This window comes from Mobula hypostoma, chromosome 10 (genome assembly GCF_963921235.1).
Source record: "Mobula hypostoma chromosome 10, sMobHyp1.1, whole genome shotgun sequence".
NCBI classification, from domain to species: Eukaryota; Metazoa; Chordata; class Chondrichthyes; order Myliobatiformes; family Myliobatidae; genus Mobula; species Mobula hypostoma.
In genome coordinates this window covers 46,465,289-46,484,406 of record NC_086106.1, presented here as the reverse complement: position 1 = coordinate 46,484,406, position 19,118 = coordinate 46,465,289, and the positions used below count along the sequence as shown (strand labels likewise).

The window sequence follows — 19,118 nt, the reverse complement described above, 5'->3', positions numbered from 1 at the left end:
CTAAAGGTTAATTTGCAGTCTGAGTCGGTGTTGGGGAAGGCACATGTAACGTTAACATTCATTTCAAGATGACTAAAATATAAAAACAAGGATGTAATGCTGAAGCTTTCTAAGGCACTGATGAGGCCTCACTGCGGGCAGTTTTGGGCCCCTTATCTTAGAAAGGATGTGCTGACATTGGTGACGGTGCAAGGGAGGTTCATGAAAATGATTCCAGGATTGAAAGGCTTGTCACATGAGGAGAGCCTGTGATGGCTTTGAGCCGGTACTTGCTGAAATTTTGACGAATAAAGGACGGGGAGGGGGGTTCTCATTGTAACCTACTGAATGTTAAGTGGCCTAGATAGAGTGGATTTGGAGAGGACCAGAGGATACAGCCTCAGAAAAGGGGGGCATCCATTTAGAAAAGAGATGAGGAGAAATTTCTTAGGCAGAGGGTGGTGTATCTGTGGAATTCTTCACCATAGCTGTCTGTGGAGGCCAGGTCATTGTGAGGACTTAAAGCAGAGACTGATAGATTTTTGATAAGCCATAGAATGAAAGCTTATGGGAAGAAGGCAGGAGAATCAGGTTGAGGGGGAAATGGATCAGCTATGATTAAATGGCGGAGCAGACTCGATTGTCTGAATGGCCTAATTCTGCTCCAATGTCTTCTGGTCTGTATTTGTTATTGACACAAGCATGTACTGTACACTGTACAATGTTTCAACGTACACATAAAAAAGCTAATACTTAACCTTTATCCAAACCATTACTGAGAGCTTAGCTTTAAGGTGAGAGGAGGAAACGTTGAAGAAGATTTATAAGGCTTAGTTTGTTTAAACGCAGAGAGTGGTGGTGCCCTAAATACACTGGCAGGGTAAGTAGTGGGTGCAGAGACAATCAACACTGAAGAGGCACTTAGAGAGGGAATGGTGGGATAGGGATCAAATGCAGGACCAAGGACGCTCTGTCTGCCAGATAAAGCAGGATCTCCCAGTGGCCACACATTTTAATTCCACGTCACATTCCCATTCTGATATGTCTATCCACGGCCTTCTCTACTGTAAAGATGAAGCCACACTCAGGCTGGAGGAACAACATCATATATTCTGTCTGGGTAGCCTCCAACCTGATGGCATGAACATTGACTTCTCTAACTTCTGTTAATGCCCCACCTCCCCCTTGCACCCCATCCATTATTTAGTTATTTATTATTATTATTAATTTTTTCCTCTCCTTTTTCTCCCTCTGTCCCTCTCACTATACCCCTTGCCCATCCTCTGGGCTTCCCCCCCCTCCCTTTTCTTTCTCCCTAGGCCTCCCATCCCACAATCCTCTCATATCCCTTTTACCAATCAACTGTCCAGCTCTTGGCTCCATCCCTCCCCCTCCTGTCTTCTCCTATCATTTTGGATCTCCCCCTCCCCCTCCCACTTTCAAATCTCTTACTATCTCTTCTTTCAGTTCCTTCTGACGAAGGGTCTTGGCCCGAAACGTCGACTGTATCTCTTCCTAGAGATGCTGCCTGGCCTGCTGCATTCACCAGCAATTTTTATGTGTGTTGCTTGAAATTCCAGCATCTGGAGATTTCCTCATGAAATGCAGGATTAGTTTGAATTGGCATAGACATCTGGAACTGAAAGATCTGTTCCTGTTCTATTCTGTCTGATGTTCTATCCTTCATTCTAATGCCTGCCTTCTCGGGATGGTCGATAGCCGTTCGGCCGGCCCCCGTCATTTATGCGCACAGCAGTCCCATCCTCCAGCGGGAGACTCTGTCAATCGATCGTGGTGCAAACGTGCGAATGCCCAATGTCAACTCCGCCCAAAGGAAGAAGACCTCGGTCGGTAATCTGGCCGCCCCGCAGCAGAACCACCTATCTACCTCCGGAGATGGTAACGAGCCGAGCACGGAAGTTTGGCGCACGCGTCGAGACCGTCACTTCCACTTGGCCTCTCCCAAAGGTAGGACCACCCAAACCGGATCAATCGGGACGTGGACTTGGAAAAAAAGCTTGTGTTTCCCCCAGACATTGCAGCTACAACACTCCGCCCAGACATGGTCCTGTGGTCCACAACAGCCAAGCTGGCATATGTTGTAGAATTGACAGTACCATGGGAAGATGGTGTCGAAGAAGCTTATGAGAGGAAAAAGACCAAGTACTCTGAACTGGCAACTGAAGCTGCCCAGAATGGCTGGAAGACCAAGATTTTCCTTGTAGATGTGGGATGCAGGGGATTTGTTGTGACATCTACGACCAGTCTATTGAAGAAGATGGGGGTGAGGGGTCACTCCCCCCAACAAGCAATCAAGTCCTTGTCAAATGCAGCAGAAGAAAGCAGCAATTGGATTTGGATTAAAGGGAAAGACAACAACTGGGCTGCAAGATGAAGACAGGAGGGTATGGAACTGAGAGGGCTCTATCTGGGACGCCAGGTAGCACCGTTGAGCCCTCTGGAGACGTCGTGGGCTTATCAACGAAACGTCAAGAAGGAGGGTGCCCACCTGATGCCCCCGATGACATACCTACCCTCCTTCCTTGTCACCACTCCAAACCCACTGCCAACATCGAGAGTGCCAACTTACCATAGGGATTGGAACATCACGTCCTAGTGGCTCTACTTCCCTCACTAGCTAATCATGTTTCATTAACAAAGGAGGTGTTTCCTCACCTTGCATTATAGCAAATAGGTCTTTCAATACTTTATCTCTGTTTACCTGTGGATTTGGCTAATTTATTGTGGTAAATACTAGTCTTTAATTGGGTTTAATACCTTAACTTGTGACCTTTCCTGCTCACTTCCAAATCCAATATCACATTTAATCATCTTGCTTTCCCAAGATACTTGTATATCCAATTATCAGTATAGAGTCTAATTCTAGCTCATTACTAATTAAATCTAACTGCCTCCTCTCTGCAGTTCTATTGTTCCAGAGAATTCTTACAATTGCTACTCAGAGATCATCATACTGAACAAGAAGTACACAAATGATTCTAATTGTGATTATGTCCTTACTGGCTGTCTATGAGGGACCGTATCCATCAAGCACCTGGTTATAGGTTGCTAATCATTATTATTTCTCGACCTTTGATCATGATATCTGTAACCCTGAAATAATTAACGGATGACAGAGGCTTGGGCTGACAGACTTTCCCAATGTGTATTGCATGTTCCAGTGCAGTCGTATGGAAAACAATCCCAGCAAACACAAGGAATAGAAGAAAGCAAACACGAGGAAATTGGCTCCATCCCTCCCCCTCCTGTCTTCTCCTATCATTTTGGATCTCCCCCTCCCCCTCCAACTTTCAAATCCCTTACTCACTCTTCCTTCAGTTAGTCCTGACACGTCGACTGCACCTCTTCCTAGAGATGCTGCCTGGCCTGCTGCGTTCACCAGCAACTTTTATGTGTGTTGCTTGAATTTCCAGTATCTGCAGAATTCCTGTTGAAATCTGCAGATGCTGGAATTTCAAGCAACACACATAAAAATTGCTAGTGAACGCAGCAGGCCAGGCAGCATCTATAGGAAGAGGTGCAGTCGACGTTCTGGGCCAAGACCCTTCGTCAGGACTAACTGAAGGAAGAGACAGTAAGAGATTTGAAAATGGGAGGGGAAGGGGAGATCCGAAAGTATAGGAGAAGACGGCGGGGGGAGTGATGGAGCCAAGAGCTGGACAAGTGATTGCCAAAAGGGATATGAAAGGATCATGGGACTGGAGGCCTAGGGAGAAAGAAAGGGGGAGGGGGGGAAAAAACCCAGAGGATGGGCAAGGGGTATAGTGAAAGGGACAGAGGGAGGAAAAGGAGAGAGAGAAAGAAAAAAAAATAATAATAATAAATAAGTAAGTAAGTAACGGATGGGGTACAAAGGGGAGGTGGGGCACTAACGGAAGTTAGAGAAGTCACTGTTCATGCCGTCAGGTTGGAGGCTACTCAGACGGAGTATAAGGTGTTGTTCCTCCAACCTGAGTGTGGCTTCATCTTTACAGTGAGCTGTTTAGACTGATGACGTTAAGGTGCAGTATCAATTAACTTTTAAGCAACTACAGCTAAGCCACTGTCTTGATGCTACCTTTAGTTTGAAAGTTCAAGTTAATGGCCCCGTTGGCCTAGCATTCATTATTTTTCCTTTATTTCCAAGCAGTTCCTATTAGAAGTTAACTTCAGTGATTGGCTTCAGTGTCTCTCCATCTTGGCACTTGACATAACAGTGCATTCCTGTCCGCAAGTCTCGACCAAAGAAAATGGACCCAGAAGAGAAAGAGCAGTTGACTTTGGCCCTGACATTGATTGGGCGGATACGAGAGAAGTTAAAGTGAGTTGAAGCTGTGTTGCAGTTCAGGCAGTGCAATAAACACTCTGAGACCCAGTCATTTCAGCAATTTGTTACCGAGTTCAAGAGAGTTTTGATCTTCCAGTATGAGGTCAGGAAGCTGCCCACTGACTCTTGGGTCAGCTCCAAGGTAGTGGGACAATGAGGCACTATGCATAAAGTTCCACACATTTGTGGTGGAACAAGAGAGTGCCTTCCAGCAGAGATTTACCACTGGGACCCGGCATGAGTTTGCAGTGCGTGACAAGCAGGACAGCTTGGATGACCTGATTAATCTGGACATTTGAATTGACAACCGGGCGACTGAGTGGAGCAAAGAAAGAATCGCTGAGCTACTTAGATCACCATTTGTCTGCACCCTCTACCGCACTACCTGGTACACAGTCCGCAAAGTAGCCTGAACAGATGGGGCCCTTGCACCTACCTCCAGTGGAGCGAGATGAGTGCAGGAGAACAAGTTCCTGTCTCTATTGTGGCAATCCAGGATACTTCCGGTCCATGTCCCAAGAGCCCAGTAAAAGAGCAGACCCCTCAGCAGGGTGTTCTGATGGATTGGTTCTTCCTGCAAGCATCATCCCCTAATTGCATAACATTCCTAGCTTCCAGGTTGTGGTGGTTCCTGAGCCATGAGCTTCAGACATTTATTGACTCCAGAGCAGCCAGGAACCTCATGGACATCTCTGTCTCAAGAGTGGACAGTTCCAAATCTGCAGCTGAGAGGAAGTATCGATGTTAAGGCCTGGTAGGTCAGGTCTGGGCACCAGCAAAATCCACGTTTCCACAGAGCCCCTCTAACTTGTGCCTGGTCTCCCCTGGTTATCTCAACACAACCAATGGATTGATTAGTCCTTAATGGTGATCCAAAAGTGGGGACCAGCATGCCTGTCTACCTTTTTGGGTCCAGCACAAGCCCCTGTCTTCAAATCGCCTTGAGTGTCAACTACTAGTATGGACCTGTGTTCCTGAGGTGGTCAGTAAGAAGGCCATCTCCCTGCCTCCACATCTGCCATGCGACTGCACCATTGACCTCTCCTTGCCCAGTACTAGTCCTCCCCATGACCAGCTCTTTGTCCTCTCTCATACCGAAATGGGGACTAGAGAGGAATACATTGAGGGGGACTTGACCTTAGGGTTTATCCATTGTCAACTTCACCATTGGGGGTGGGCTTCCTTTCTCTGACCAAGAAGGATGGCAAGCTCCGTCCCTGCATTGATTATTGGCCCCTCAACAACATCACAGTGAAGAACTGGTACCCTTTATCCCCGCTTGCCTCAGCATGCAGACAGATCTGCACAGGGCTTACAACCTGGCGTCTATTCGAGAAAGGGACGTGTAGAAGATAGCCTTCAACACATGCCTGTCATCTCCAGGTCCACAAAACTTGGATCTGGAACGTAATCATGGTAATATTCAGTTATCTGAAAAGATGTTTAAACGTTGCATGAGCAAGATCACAGGCTGGTGTTAGGGAGGGAAAGGTTTGAAGTCTAACATTCTTTTTTCACTTCATACATAAAACTACTGACTGTCACAGTAAGGTACTTGTAGCAATGCTCCAGAAGAGGTAGGACAGCTAACTTCTCAATGGGAGCAGGCATTATTAGCACCCTTTTTAATAGTATTTCAGAGATCCAGAATGACATCTGCAGTATATGATACAATTTGGTGGTGAATTGCTCTTGGTGTCAATGCACGCAGACCTTAATACGCAACACTAGTTTGATGCCGGTATTGAGATTTTGGACAACAGTTTTCAAAACACTGCCCTGCCATAGTGATTGAACAGAGTGAAGGGAACCCTCTCAATGTTCTTCAAAGGGTTCACTAATTTACCTGGCTGGGTTATTAGCTGATGATACCTTCAGGAGTTGCTTCTACTTGTAGAGGTCAATGGGAAGATTGTGGCAGGTTTTCTGATGTCAAAGCTTTTACTCAAACCTTCCATCCATTGGTCACAGTCTTTTTCCCAAGGAAGAGGATTTTAAAACAAGAGGGGATCGGTTTATGCTGGAAGGTTTGAAGGGTGCCTGACGTGCAAATGTTTCACACAGAAGATGTTAGGTATATGGAATGAGCTGACCTAATGATTGGTATAAGTAAATATTTGGAAGTCATTTGGAGAGAATCATGGACAGGAAAGGTTTAGAAGGAAATGGGGCAAACGAGGTAAATAACGTTAGGTTAGGTCTGTAGAATTTCCCAACGGGTGACGTCACGGTCTGGTATGGAAATGCCATTGCCAAGGAATGGAAAAGGCTACAGAAAGTGGTAGATATCACCCAGTCCATCACAAGCAAAGCACTCCACATCAGTGTGCGCATTTAAATGAAGCAATGGCTATCATCATCCTTGACCTCTCTACCTTTCTTCCCTGCCTCCCTAATTAACCTTTAAGTCAACCTTCCTGATGCTTCTATAGATGAAATTGTTCAATTTTGTTTGTGATGGGATATTTCTGAGTTCTACATAAATTCCTCTGGTTCATGTTCTTTCTATTTCCATCCTTTGAAGAGCCGCTTCCAGCAAAATGTTTATCTCCAATACCTTCCAATAATAGATTCAATTGAAAGTGCTCTGATCTACTCTGGTACCAAAATTGATAGATGTCCCAAAATATGCACCCATATTGCCATATAAAAAAGTGTGATTCTAGAACATCGATCAGTTTTATCTGGAATAAAGCAATAAACAAGATGCTGGCAGGATCTGTGGAGGGAAATAGACTTTCAGAATTTGGGGCTAAGATGATTTATCTGGCGTGAAAGATAGAGGGGGGAGGGGAGATGGCAGTATAGAGTGGTAAGGGGAAGGAGCACAACAAGACCTAACAAGTGAAACTGTAAGTGGATCGATTTGATGGGGGGGGCGGGATGATAGCCAGATCGAGAAAGGAGAGAGAGAGATAGGGAGATGAAAAGAGGAGACAAAAAACTGCAAATTATGAAATCTGACAGGGAAGTAAAGTAAGGAGGAACATGGAATCAAGTGAGGGAGATGGAAGGCAAATGGGTGTAGGAATGAGTGTAGGAATGGGGGATGGAATGAGTGTAGGAATGGGGGATGGAATGAGTGTAGGAATGGGGATGGAATGAGTGTTGGAATGGGGACTGATTGAGTGTAGGAATGGGGATTGATTGAGTGTAGGAATGGGGATGGAACGAATGTAGGAATTGGGAATGGAATGAGTGTAGGAATAGGGGATGGAATGAGTGTAGGAATGGGGATGGAGTGAGTGTAAGTATTGGGAATGGAATGAGTGTAGGAATGGGGATGGAATGAGGGTAGGAATGGGGATGGAATGAGTGTAGGAATGGAGGATAGAATGAGTGTAAGAATGGGAGATGGAATGAGTGTAGGAATGGGGATTGAATGAGTGTAGGAATTTGGAATGGAATGAGTGTAGGAATGGGAGATGGAAAGTTTAGGAATGGGGATGGAATGAGTGTAGGGATGGGGAATAGAATGAGTGCAGGAATGGGAATGGAATGAGTGTAGGGATGGGGATGGAATGAGTGTCAGAATGGGGACTGATTGAGTGTAGGAATGGGGATGGAATGAGTGTAGGAATGAAGGATGGAATGAGTGTAGGAAGAACTGGGTAGATCAGAATGAGAGAGTAAAGGGACTGAGGGACAGAAGTTCCTGGAAGTTGGAGAATACAATGCTCATGTGGCCAGTAGTAGACTACCCAGCTGGAATATGTCTCCATCCTCTGAGAATGGAGATACTTATCTATCAGCACCCATCACATTATCTTCTTGTTTTCTGTAATCATGAACTTCGTCCTGCAAAGCAGGCACTAAAAGGGATTACTTACCACTGTGATAGCATCATTGAGCAGTGATTCACCAAAAACCAGGATGTGTAGCTGCTCATTTACGTGAATCTCTTCAAACACAGACAGGACGGCCACTGGGTCCACGGCCGCGATCAAGCTTCCAAACAACAGGTTGTAGAGAAGGGAGATATCCTTCAGGCCAAATGATTCAATCTGACAAATCCCGTAGAGGGACAAGCCAACTCCAAAAGCGTTCCATATGGTCCCCACAACCGCATACCAAAGGATTGTTCCAATGTTCTCAAAGAAAGGCCGACTTGGCATAAAATAGCCTGCGTCTAGTACGATGGGTGGCAGCAGGTAAAGGAAGAAGGTGTCCGTGCTCATGACAGGTGCTGACCTTTCATTTACTCCATACATTATCCCTCCCATTATCAGGCCCACAATTATCAGCAGGCAGCTTTCAGGCACGACTGAGGGCAGCTTGATGTAGAGGTGAAATCCTGAATAGGATATTAAAATAAAAGAATTAGATATCATAAACATAGATATATTATGGAGTCAATCAGTACAGAATGGGCTGTGAATACACCAAACTAGAATGCAATCATTTATGTTTACTGTTTTATTTTCTCATTATTTTCCTGTCATCTCCATTCCCAGCCCAATTTGACCACCTAATCAATAGAAGTAACTTACAGTATTCAATTAATCGCACAATTTCTTGGGGATGTGGGAGGAAATCGGAAAGCTAAACGGTTACAGGGAGAACATGCACACTCCACACAGAGGAGCTCCAAAGGTGATAACTGGAGCTGTGAACTACAGTTCCACCAAATCCTCATCCAAATGTTCTGACAGTTAGGAGTGTTGTTGAAAGTACCAGTAACAGGCAAGGAGGCAAAGCATGACAGCAGCTTACACAGAAGTGACCTACACAGGAACAGGCCTTTGAGACACCACATCTGTCCAACCATGATTTCAACTTAAATTGGTCCCACCTGCTTGTCCATGCTTTATATCTTTCCATTCCCTGCCTATGTGTGTATCTGTCTAAATGTTTCTTAACTGTTGCTGTTTCATCTGTTTCTGCAACCTCCTCTGGCAGAACCAGGCAGCTAATCACTCTTTGTGTGACTTGACTTGCACAACTCTTTTAAACTCTCTTCTTAAAGCTATATTTCTTAAATCTTATATTTAACATTTCTACAACTGGAAAAAAGACTCTGTGCTTTGCATAATTTTATATACTTTTATTAAGTTTCCCCTCTGTCTCCGACACTTCAGAGAAACTATCTAGGTTTATCCAACCTCTCCTTACAGCCAATATTCTCTAATCCAGGCAACAATCTAGTGTACTACTTCTAAACCCTCTCCAAATGTTCCAAGTCTTTCCAAAAAGTGTGCTTACTAAAATGACACACAAAGCTCGAAATGCGTCCTTTCCAAAGTTTTATACAACTGCGACATGAATTGTAAACTTTTATACTCAATGGTCGATGAAAGCAAGCACGCCACAATTGTACTTCTTTTGCCACTTCCAGGGACTTCCACTCAGAACATCAATACATTAATCTTCTTAAAGACCTCTGCCATTTGACCTCCCAAAATGCAACTCTTCACACCTGTCCAGATTAAACCCCATCTGCAACTTCTCTGGCCAAATTTCTAACTGATCCATATTGTGGCTATAATGATACCTCTCCAGTCATGGTATGGATCTTTGGGCCACGATTCTGGGACTTGTTGACCATGAGTTTGACCGTTGGGCCTCAACTTCCAGACCCACAAGTACCTCTGATCTCAATGGTATGGGGGAGTTATCAGTTGTCATAACTCTCACCTGTACTGATCTCCAATCTGGGACTTGGAGAACATCTGAAAAACAACTAATTCTGAGCCATAACATTGAAGAACATCACAATTTGGCACCATCTTGACCAGAAGATGCCTCTGTCTACCTACACTATCCCTGCCTCTCGTCATTTTATAAACTTCTGTAACAGAAGTTATATTTAAGTTAGATATATATATCTAACTTATGTGTGCTGGGGCAGCAGGCTGAGGGTGGCAGATAGCAACAGAATCAGCACTCATTCGTAAGGCCAGTGATGTTGTGCGGATGGAACTGGACTCTCTGACGGTGGTATCTGAAAAGAGGATACTGTCTAAGTTGCATGCCATCTTGGTCAATGTCTCTCGTCCACTACATAATGTACTGGGTGGGCACAGGAGTACATTCAGCCAGAGACTCATTCCACCGAGATGCAGCACTGAGCGTCATAGGAAGTCAATCCTGCCTGTGGCCATCAAACTTTACAACTCTTCCCTTGGAGGGTCAGACACCCTGAGCCAATAGGCTGGTCCTGGACTTATTTCATAATTTACTGGCATAATTTACATATTACTATTTAACTATTTATGGTTCTATTACTATTTATTATTTATGGAGCAACTGTAACGAAAACCAATTTCCCCCGGGATCAATAAAGTATGACTATGACTAACAGAAGTTATCATAAAATTAACAGAATGGTAGTTGCTGTGCATCTACCCCTCCCAATGTTGAATATCATATCTATGTTTGTCCCATTCTGCGCTGGCGTTTTGCCCAGTACTCCCAATGGGACAGTGGAACTTGGATTTCTGCCCTCTCTCAAAATAGCAGCAATTCTGTTCCCACCAATGTCTTTCAGGCCATTCTCTCATCTACCCCTCATGGTCATCAAACTGATGGTACATCCCATTAACCGAAAATGCTGCAGTTACCAACCAGCCTCTCCATCCCTAGAACTGTCCATGGCCATTCCTCACAGCCAGCTACAGCCCATACATCTTCAATGCAGAGTCTGTCCATCAGCCCAAGAAGGTTGGTCAAAGATCAAAAGGGGAGCAAGGTGACCTGGGAAAATCTGAGAAACATGGGAGTTGGTTGGAAGTTTTCTTTCTGGTTATCGATATGACTTTTTGTTTATTAAAATAATTCTTTAAATTATCCAACAATAGGAGCATTTAATATTCAAAGTCAAGGGTCATGTCACTATGGCATTAATGCATAGGTGCAGTGGAAAAACTTGCAACAGCATTACAGTCACGTTCACATGAAAATTAACATCAATTGTACATACATTTTGTAAGAAAGAACATAATTAGAGCAAAGAGACATTTTAGTGCAAAGTAATCAGCGTCATCATAATTGTAGCGATTAGGGATTTGCTTGTCAGTTCAAGAACTGATTGATTGAAGGAAAGTTGGTGTCTTGAACCTGCTGGTGTTGTACTTCAAGCTTCTGCACCTCCTGTCTGACGGTCACTGTGAATAGCTGGCATGGCCTGTGTGCTGGTCATCTTTGACTATGGATATCGCCTTTTTGAAACTGCACTTTCTGCAGGTACTACCAGTGGTACAGAAGGAGTTAGCCATGGTGTGCAAGTCTTAGGCACCCTAGATTTTTTATATAAATTTTGCTTTAGTTTTTTTTTGTCTTCTGCATTAGTGTGGCAGTAGAAAAGAGCAAATTTGGATTTCCAAACATTCATTTTGCAAAAAATTAAATATTACAGAGAAATATTTGTATTTTGTTAAAGAAAGTAACATATTAAGTAATAGACCATTTTTCAAATAAAAGCTTGATTATTTTGTAGGTATCTAGCCCAGTGCATGATTAAACAAAGATAACAAATGTGCTAAATGATCAATGACATAATGAGTTGAATGAACATAGAAACATAGAAACATAGAAAGCCTAGAGCACAATACAGGCCCTTCATCTCACAAAGTTGTGCCGAACATGTCCCTACCTTAGAAATTACTAGGGTTACCCATAGCCATCTATTTTTCTAAGCTCCATGTACCTATCTAAAAGTCTCTTAAAACACCCCATCCGCCTCCGCCACTGTTGCCGGCAGCCCGTTCCACGCACTCACCACTCTCAGAGTAAAAAACTTACCCCTGACATCTCCTCTGTACCTACTCCCCAGCACCTTAAACCTGTGTCCTCTTGTGGCAACCATTTCAGTCCTGGGTAAAAGCCTCTGACTATCCACACGATCAATGCCTCTCATCATCTTATACACCTCTGTCAGGTCACCTCTCATCCTCCGTCACACCAAGGAGAAAAGGTCGAGTTCACTCAAACTATTCTCAAAAGGCATGCTCCCCAATCCAGGCAACATCCTTGTAACACACATGAAAGTTGCTGGTGAATGCAGCAGGCCAGGCAGCATCTCTAGGAAGAGGTGCAGTCGACGTTTCAGGCCGAGACCCTTCGTCAGGACTAACTGAAGGAAGAGTGAGTAAGTTTGCTTACTCACTCTTCCTTCAGTTAGTCCTGACGAAGGGTCTCGGCCTGAAACGTCGACTGTACCTCTTCCTAGAGATGCTGCCTGGCCTGCTGCTTTCAGCAGCAACTTTTATGTGTGTTGCTTGAATTTCCAGCATCTGCAGAATTCCTGTTGTTTGCGTTTTTAAGCATCCTTGTAAATCTCCTCTGCACCCTTTCTATGGCTTCTACATCCTTCCTGTAGTGAGGCGACCAGAACTGAGCACAATACTCCAAGTGGGGTCTGACCAGGGTCCTATAATGCTGCAACATTACCTCTTGGCTCCTAAATTCAATTCCACGATTGATGAAAGCCAATACACCATATGCCTTCTTAACCACAGAGTCAACCTGCGCAGCTGCTTTGAGATTCCTATGGACTCGGACCCCAAGATTCCTCTAATCCTCCACACTGCCAAGAGTCTTACTATTAAAACTATATTGTGCCATCATATTTGACCTACCAAAATGAAACACTTCACACTTATCCAGGTTGAACTCCATCTGCCACTTCTCAACCCAGTTTTGCATCCTATCAATGTCCCGCTGTAAACTTTGACGGCCTTCCGCACTATCCACAACATCCCCAACCTTTGTGTCATCAGCAAACTTACTAACCCATCCCTCCACTTCCTCATCCAGGTCATTTATAAAAATCACAAAGAGTAAGGGTCCCAGAACAGATCCCTGAGGCACTCCACTGGTGACTGACCTCCATGCAGAATATGACCCGTCTACAATCACTCTTTGCCTTCTGTGGGCAAGCCAGTTCTGGATCCACAAAGCAATGTCCCCTCAGATCCCATGCCTTACTTTCTCAGTAAGCCTTGCATGGGGTACCTTATCCAATGCCTTGCTGAAATCCATATACACTACATCTACTGCTCTTCCTTCATCAATGTGTTTAGTCACATCCTCTAAAAATTCAATCAGGCTCGTAAGGCACAACCTGCCCTTGACAAAGCCATGCTGACTATTCCTAATTATATTATACCTCTCCAAATGTTCATAAATCCTGCCTCTCAGGATCTTCTCCATCAACTTACAATCACTGAGGTAAGAAACACTGGTCTATAATTTCCTGGGCTATCTCTACTCCCTTTCTTCAATAAAGGAACAACATCTGCAACCCTCCAATCCTCCGGAACCTCTCCCATCCCCATTGATGATGCAAAGATCATTGGCAGAGGCTCAGCAATCTCCTCCCTCGCCTTCCACAGTAGCCTGGGGTACATCTCATCAGGTCCCGGCAACTTATCCAACTTGATGCTTTCCAAAAGCTCCAGCACATCCTCTTTCTTAATATCTACATGCTCAAGCTTTTCAGTCTGCTGCAAGTCATCACTACATTCACCAAGATCCTTTTCCATAGTGAATACTGAAGTAAAGTATTCATTAATTACCTCTGCTATTTCTTTCGGTTCCATACACACTTTCCCACTGTCACACTTGATCGATCCTATTCTTTCACGTCTTATCCTCTTGCTCTTCACATACTTGTAGAATGCCTTGGGGATTTCCTTAATCCTGCTCGCCAAGGCCTTCTCATGAACTAAACTGATCAACTGAAACAGAAAACGGATGTAGAAGGAATCAAACTGGGTGAAGGACAACCAAACTAAAAGGTGAGATTGTGGCAGATGTGACAGTATAACCTTCATATCATTTATTCTGACACCATGGCAAGAGTAACCATGGTAACAGGGCACAAAATGGTCATCCTTCATCAGCAAGGTCTCCCAAGCAGAAATTTCACAGCAGGCAGGAGTTTCAAGATGTGCTGTCTAAGCTCTTCTGAAGAAGCACAGAGAAACAGGAATGGTTGAGGACAAGAAATGCAGTGGTCAGCCATGGAAACTGAGTGCAACAGACAAAAGATATATCAAACTGAAAAGCCTTCTAAATTAGACGAAGTACAGCACTACTATCAACTCTGAGCTCACAGAAACCACTGGAACCCAAGTACACCCCTCTATAGTCCAGAAAAGTTTTATCAGAGGTGGTTTTTATGGAAGAGATGCTGCCAAAAAGCCATTCCTTCGAAATGGAAACAAAGCCAACAGACTCACAAGGACTGAGGTGCTGAACAATGGCAGAAAGTGTTCTGTACCGATGAGTCAAAATTGGTCATTTTTGGCTTAAACAGGAGACAGAATAGCTGAAGAGTACTACATGAATGAGCGTCTGCAGCCAACAGTGAAGCATGGCGGAGGTTCTCTGCATTTTAGGGCTGCATGTCTGCAAATGGAGTTGGTAATCTCGTCATAATTAATTGAGTGCTCAATGCTCAGAAGTATAAGCAGATTCTTGTCCATCACACGGTACCATCAGGGAGGCGTCTGATCGGTCTCAGCTTCAATCTGCAGCAGGACAATGGCCTCAAACACATGGCCAGGGTTATAAATAAGAACAAGGAGCTCCACAACAGATGTTCTGGCCTCCACAGAGCCCTGATCTCAACATCAGAGGCTGCCTGCGGTTACCTGGAGAGACAGAAGCAAGCAAGACAGCCAAAGTCTGAAGAAGAACTGTGGCAAGTTCTCCAAGATGCTTGGAATAACCTACCAGCTGATTTTCTTATACAACTGCATGACGGTGTACTGAAGAGAACTGATGCAGCTTTAAAGGCAAAGGGTGATTGGATCAAGTATTGATATGATTTAGATTTTTACTCTTTACTGCTCTTTATTGTAATCTTTTTGATATTTAGAAAAATTTCATTTCATCATTTTTTAAAGCATCTTTGCTTTACAATTCTTTATTACATGTTAATTAGTTGGACCCCGTTTGGAGTACAGTGTTCAGTTCTGGTCACCTCACTACAGGGAGGATGTGGATACTATAGAGAGAGTGCAGAGATTTACAAGGATGTTGCCTGGATTGGGGAGCATGCCTTATGAGAATAGGTTGAGTGAACTTGGCTTTTTGTCCTTGGTGCGATGGAGGATGAGAGGTGACCTGATAGAGGTGTATAAGATGATGAGAGGCATTGATCGTGTGGATAGTCAGAGGCTTTTTGCCAGGGTTGAAATGGTTAACATAAGGGAGCACAGTTTTAAGGTGCTTGGAAATTGGTACTGAGGGGATGTCAGGGTAAAGTTTTTCACACAGTGAGTGGTAGGTGTGTGGAATGCACTGCCAGTGGCAGTGGGGGAAATGGATACAATAGGGTATTTTAAGAGCCTTTAAGATAGGTACGTGGAGCTTAGAAAAATAGAGGGCTATGCGGTAGGGAAATTCTAGGCAGTTTGTAGAGTAGGTTACATGGTCGGCACAACATTGTGCTGTAGATTTCTATGTTCTGTCTTCTATGTGCCTTTTGCATAGTGTGATATTGGGCAGAGTGCAGTACTCTCTGCAGCTTCTCGCGTCCCTGTACATTTGAACAGCCATACTAGACCACAATGGAACCATCAAAAGTACACTAGTCAAAGATTATTAGAGTGCTTGATGACAAGCTGGACTTCCTCAACCTGCTAAGAAAATAAAGACACTGCTGTGTTTCCCCATGACCGCACCCATATGCTGGGCTTAGGATATTTCACCCGATATGTTCATACTCAGGTGTTTAAAGCTGATGACTCTCTCCACTACCAGTCATACAATGTAGATTCCTGAAGTCAACAACAGCACTTTAGTTTTGCAGCACCATTCAACCAGGTGTCCCATCTCAGTCGAGTACGCTGACTCACGACCAACCTGTGATTCGTCCAACTACAGTAATGTTGTTGATGAATTTTACGATGGCATTGGAACTGTTAATAAGTATACAATCATGTGTGTATGCAGCAGAAGCTAAGGCGTGTGGCCCTGATGCTTGCTGATGAGTTTGGATGGGATGATTGTGCTGAACACTGAGCCATCGTCAATGTTCAGTAGCTTGATGTATGAGTTCCTGTTGTCGAAATGGTCCAGAGCGGAGGGAAGAGTCAGAGAAGTCGCATCTGCCTTTGACTTGCTTTGGTGGTAGGCAAACCAGAGTGCATTCAGATTATCTCAGAGGGAGGAGTTAACTTGCACCATAAAAAACCCTCTCAAAACACTTCATTACAGTGGAGTACGTACTAACAGACAGTAGTCATCAGGGTAGTTCACCATGCTCTCCTTGGGCACTGATAGCTACCTTTTTGAAGCACGTGGAAACCCTGGACCACAAAAGTGAGAGGTTGTATATGTCCACTAATATTCCAGTCAATTGGTCAGGTAACTGTCCGGACCTGACACCCTCTTAAAGAATGCTCAAACATCAACCTCAGAGAATGAAATTACAGGGTCCTCTAAAATGTGTAGGTGTGTCGTTGTTCCCTCTATCTAAGTATGCATAAAAAGCATTGAGCTCACCCAGGACTGATGGGTGCTGTCACTTATGCTAACTGATCTTGCCTTGTGAGAAGTTATACTGTGCGAGCCCTGCCACAACTGTAAATATCCATCTCTGATCCAATTTTAGTTCAAAATTGTCTCTTTGCACTCACAATGGCCTTCCAGAAAACATTCCAGGACTTCTTATATGTAACTAGGTCACCAGCCCCAAACACACAAGTCTAGCCCTCATCAGATTATTCATCTCCAGTTGTATCGAGAACTTCTGGTTGGAGAAAAGTCAGAATGTTTTTTATGGTTACACATTTATTCATGCATGCCCTTACGAAGTTTGTGACTGTGGCATATTTAGTTTGGCCCACTGATGAATCTTTCAACATGTTCCAGTCCACTGACTCAAAGCAATCCTGAATTCACTCCTCGGCTCCTGGTATAGCCCTCTAGGGCAATGCCGTGCTCTTCAGTCTCTCTCTGTACACAGGCAGGAGAAGCACAGCCAGGTGGTGTGAGTTACCAAATGTGGAAGATGGAGTGACTATCAACTTGATTCACTTATTCACTGATTTCAATGGCCTAATCTTGAACAGAGAAATCCATGCTGTACTGTCAGTAACCCATCCAGATTCTTACTTCCCGCAATGTCCATTCCCTTCTCTGTAGCTCACATACACAAACAAACATACAAAATAGAAACAGGAGTCGGCCATCTGGCCCGGTGAGCCTGCTCTGCCACTCAATAAGATCATGACTGATCTGGCCATGGACTCATCTCCACCTACCTGCCCTTTCCCCATAACCCTGAATTCCCCTACTATGCAAAAATCTACCCAACCTTGTCTTGGATATATATACTGAGGTAGCCTCCTCTGCTTCATTGGGCAGAGAATTGCACAGATTCACCACTCTGGGAAAAGCAGTTCCTCCTCATCTCCATCCTAAATCTACTCCCCCGAATCTTCAGACTATGCCCCCTAGTTCCAGTTTCATCTACCAGTGGAAACAACTTTCCTGCCTCTATCTTATCTATCCCTTTCATAATTTTATATGTTTCTATAAGAGGCTTACAAACACTATTGTTTAATTAGGACAAACGTTCTTAAAAAAGATTTCTTATCAGATTCCATAATCTCATATGGGTTACTTTGTTCCTTTAATCATAAAATCCGAGGGCATTTTGGCATTCTCATTTGACACAAGTAGCCTGACATGAGTGTGAAAAATGGTAAGAGATCAGTGTCATAGAACTTTAGTGCTGCCAGTTCCTCAAATCACCAGGCTTCCCGAGTTTACTTCAGCAGTGCCAGGTTTCACTTTCATTTTACGACTAGGAATTTCCCCATCAGAACTCTTGTTCAGGAGATTAAAGACAAAGGATTATTTTATCTATTTATTACTTAAGTTTTGAATTTTTTTTTGGATTTGAACTAATAGTATTTGTTAATGGTTCAATAATTATTTTCATTATAAATTATTGAAAGCGTTTTGGAAATAGGATATTCAGATTGGCTTATTTTTGTCACCCATGCTGAGATACAAGGAAGAGGTTAGTTCTACATACAGATAATTTCAAAATATACAGTGCCTGTAAAAAGTATTCACCACTCCCCCCACCCCACCCACTGGAAGTTTTCATGTATTGTTACAAAACACAAAATAATTGATTGCATAAGTATTCATCCCTTTGAATATGACACACCAAATCATGCAGACAATTGCTTTTAGAAGTCACATAATTAGTCAAATAGAGATTACTAGTGTACAGTCAATGTGTTTCAATTAACTGTAGTAAAAATCCACCTGTATTCGAAAGGTCCAACTGCTGGTGAGTCAGTATCCTGGCAAAAACTACACCGTGAAGACAAACGAATACTCCAAGCAAATTCGTGAAAAGGTTATTAAAAAACACAAGTCAAGAGATGGATAAAAGAAAATTTCCATGTCACTGAATATCCCTTTTAAGTCAATCATCAAGAAATGGAAAGAATATGGCACATCTGTAAATGTGCCAGGAGTAGGCTATCCTCAAAAACTGAGTGACCATGCAAGAAGGGGACTAATAAGAGAGGCCACCAAGAGACCAATGACATCTCTGGAGGAGTTACAAGCTTCAGTGGCTGAGATGGGAGAAACAATACTTGCAGCAACTGTTGTCCAGGTGCTTCGCCAGTCAGAGTGACAAAGAGAAAGTCACTGCTGAAAAAAAATTCATGTGAAATCTTGACTAGAGTTTGCTAGAAGGCATGTGGGAGACCCTGAAGTCAGCTGGAAGAAGGTTCTATGGTCTGATAAAACCAAAATTTAGCCATCAGACTAAACGCTATGTTTAGCATAAGCATCACGAAAAACACACCAATCCTACCGTGAAGCCTGGCGGTGG

At 43.7% G+C, this 19,118-nt stretch overlaps 1 protein-coding gene across 6 annotated transcripts in view; it reads right to left on the bottom strand.

Moving 5' to 3' along the window:
* Positions 1-19,118, bottom strand: part of LOC134352884 (sodium/hydrogen exchanger 2-like) — a 426,743-nt gene that overhangs the window by 339,952 nt on the left and 67,673 nt on the right. For 4 of the 6 annotated variants that reach the window (XM_063060448.1, XM_063060451.1, XM_063060454.1 and 1 more), the window contains exon 2: positions 8,137-8,600. In XM_063060448.1, coding sequence (XP_062916518.1) covers positions 8,137-8,600 — 464 coding nt within the window. Of the gene's footprint in view, positions 1-8,136; positions 8,601-10,870; positions 10,958-13,821; positions 14,207-19,118 lie in introns of those variants that run through there. The other 2 variants (XM_063060453.1, XM_063060449.1) reach the window with 2 other exon arrangements.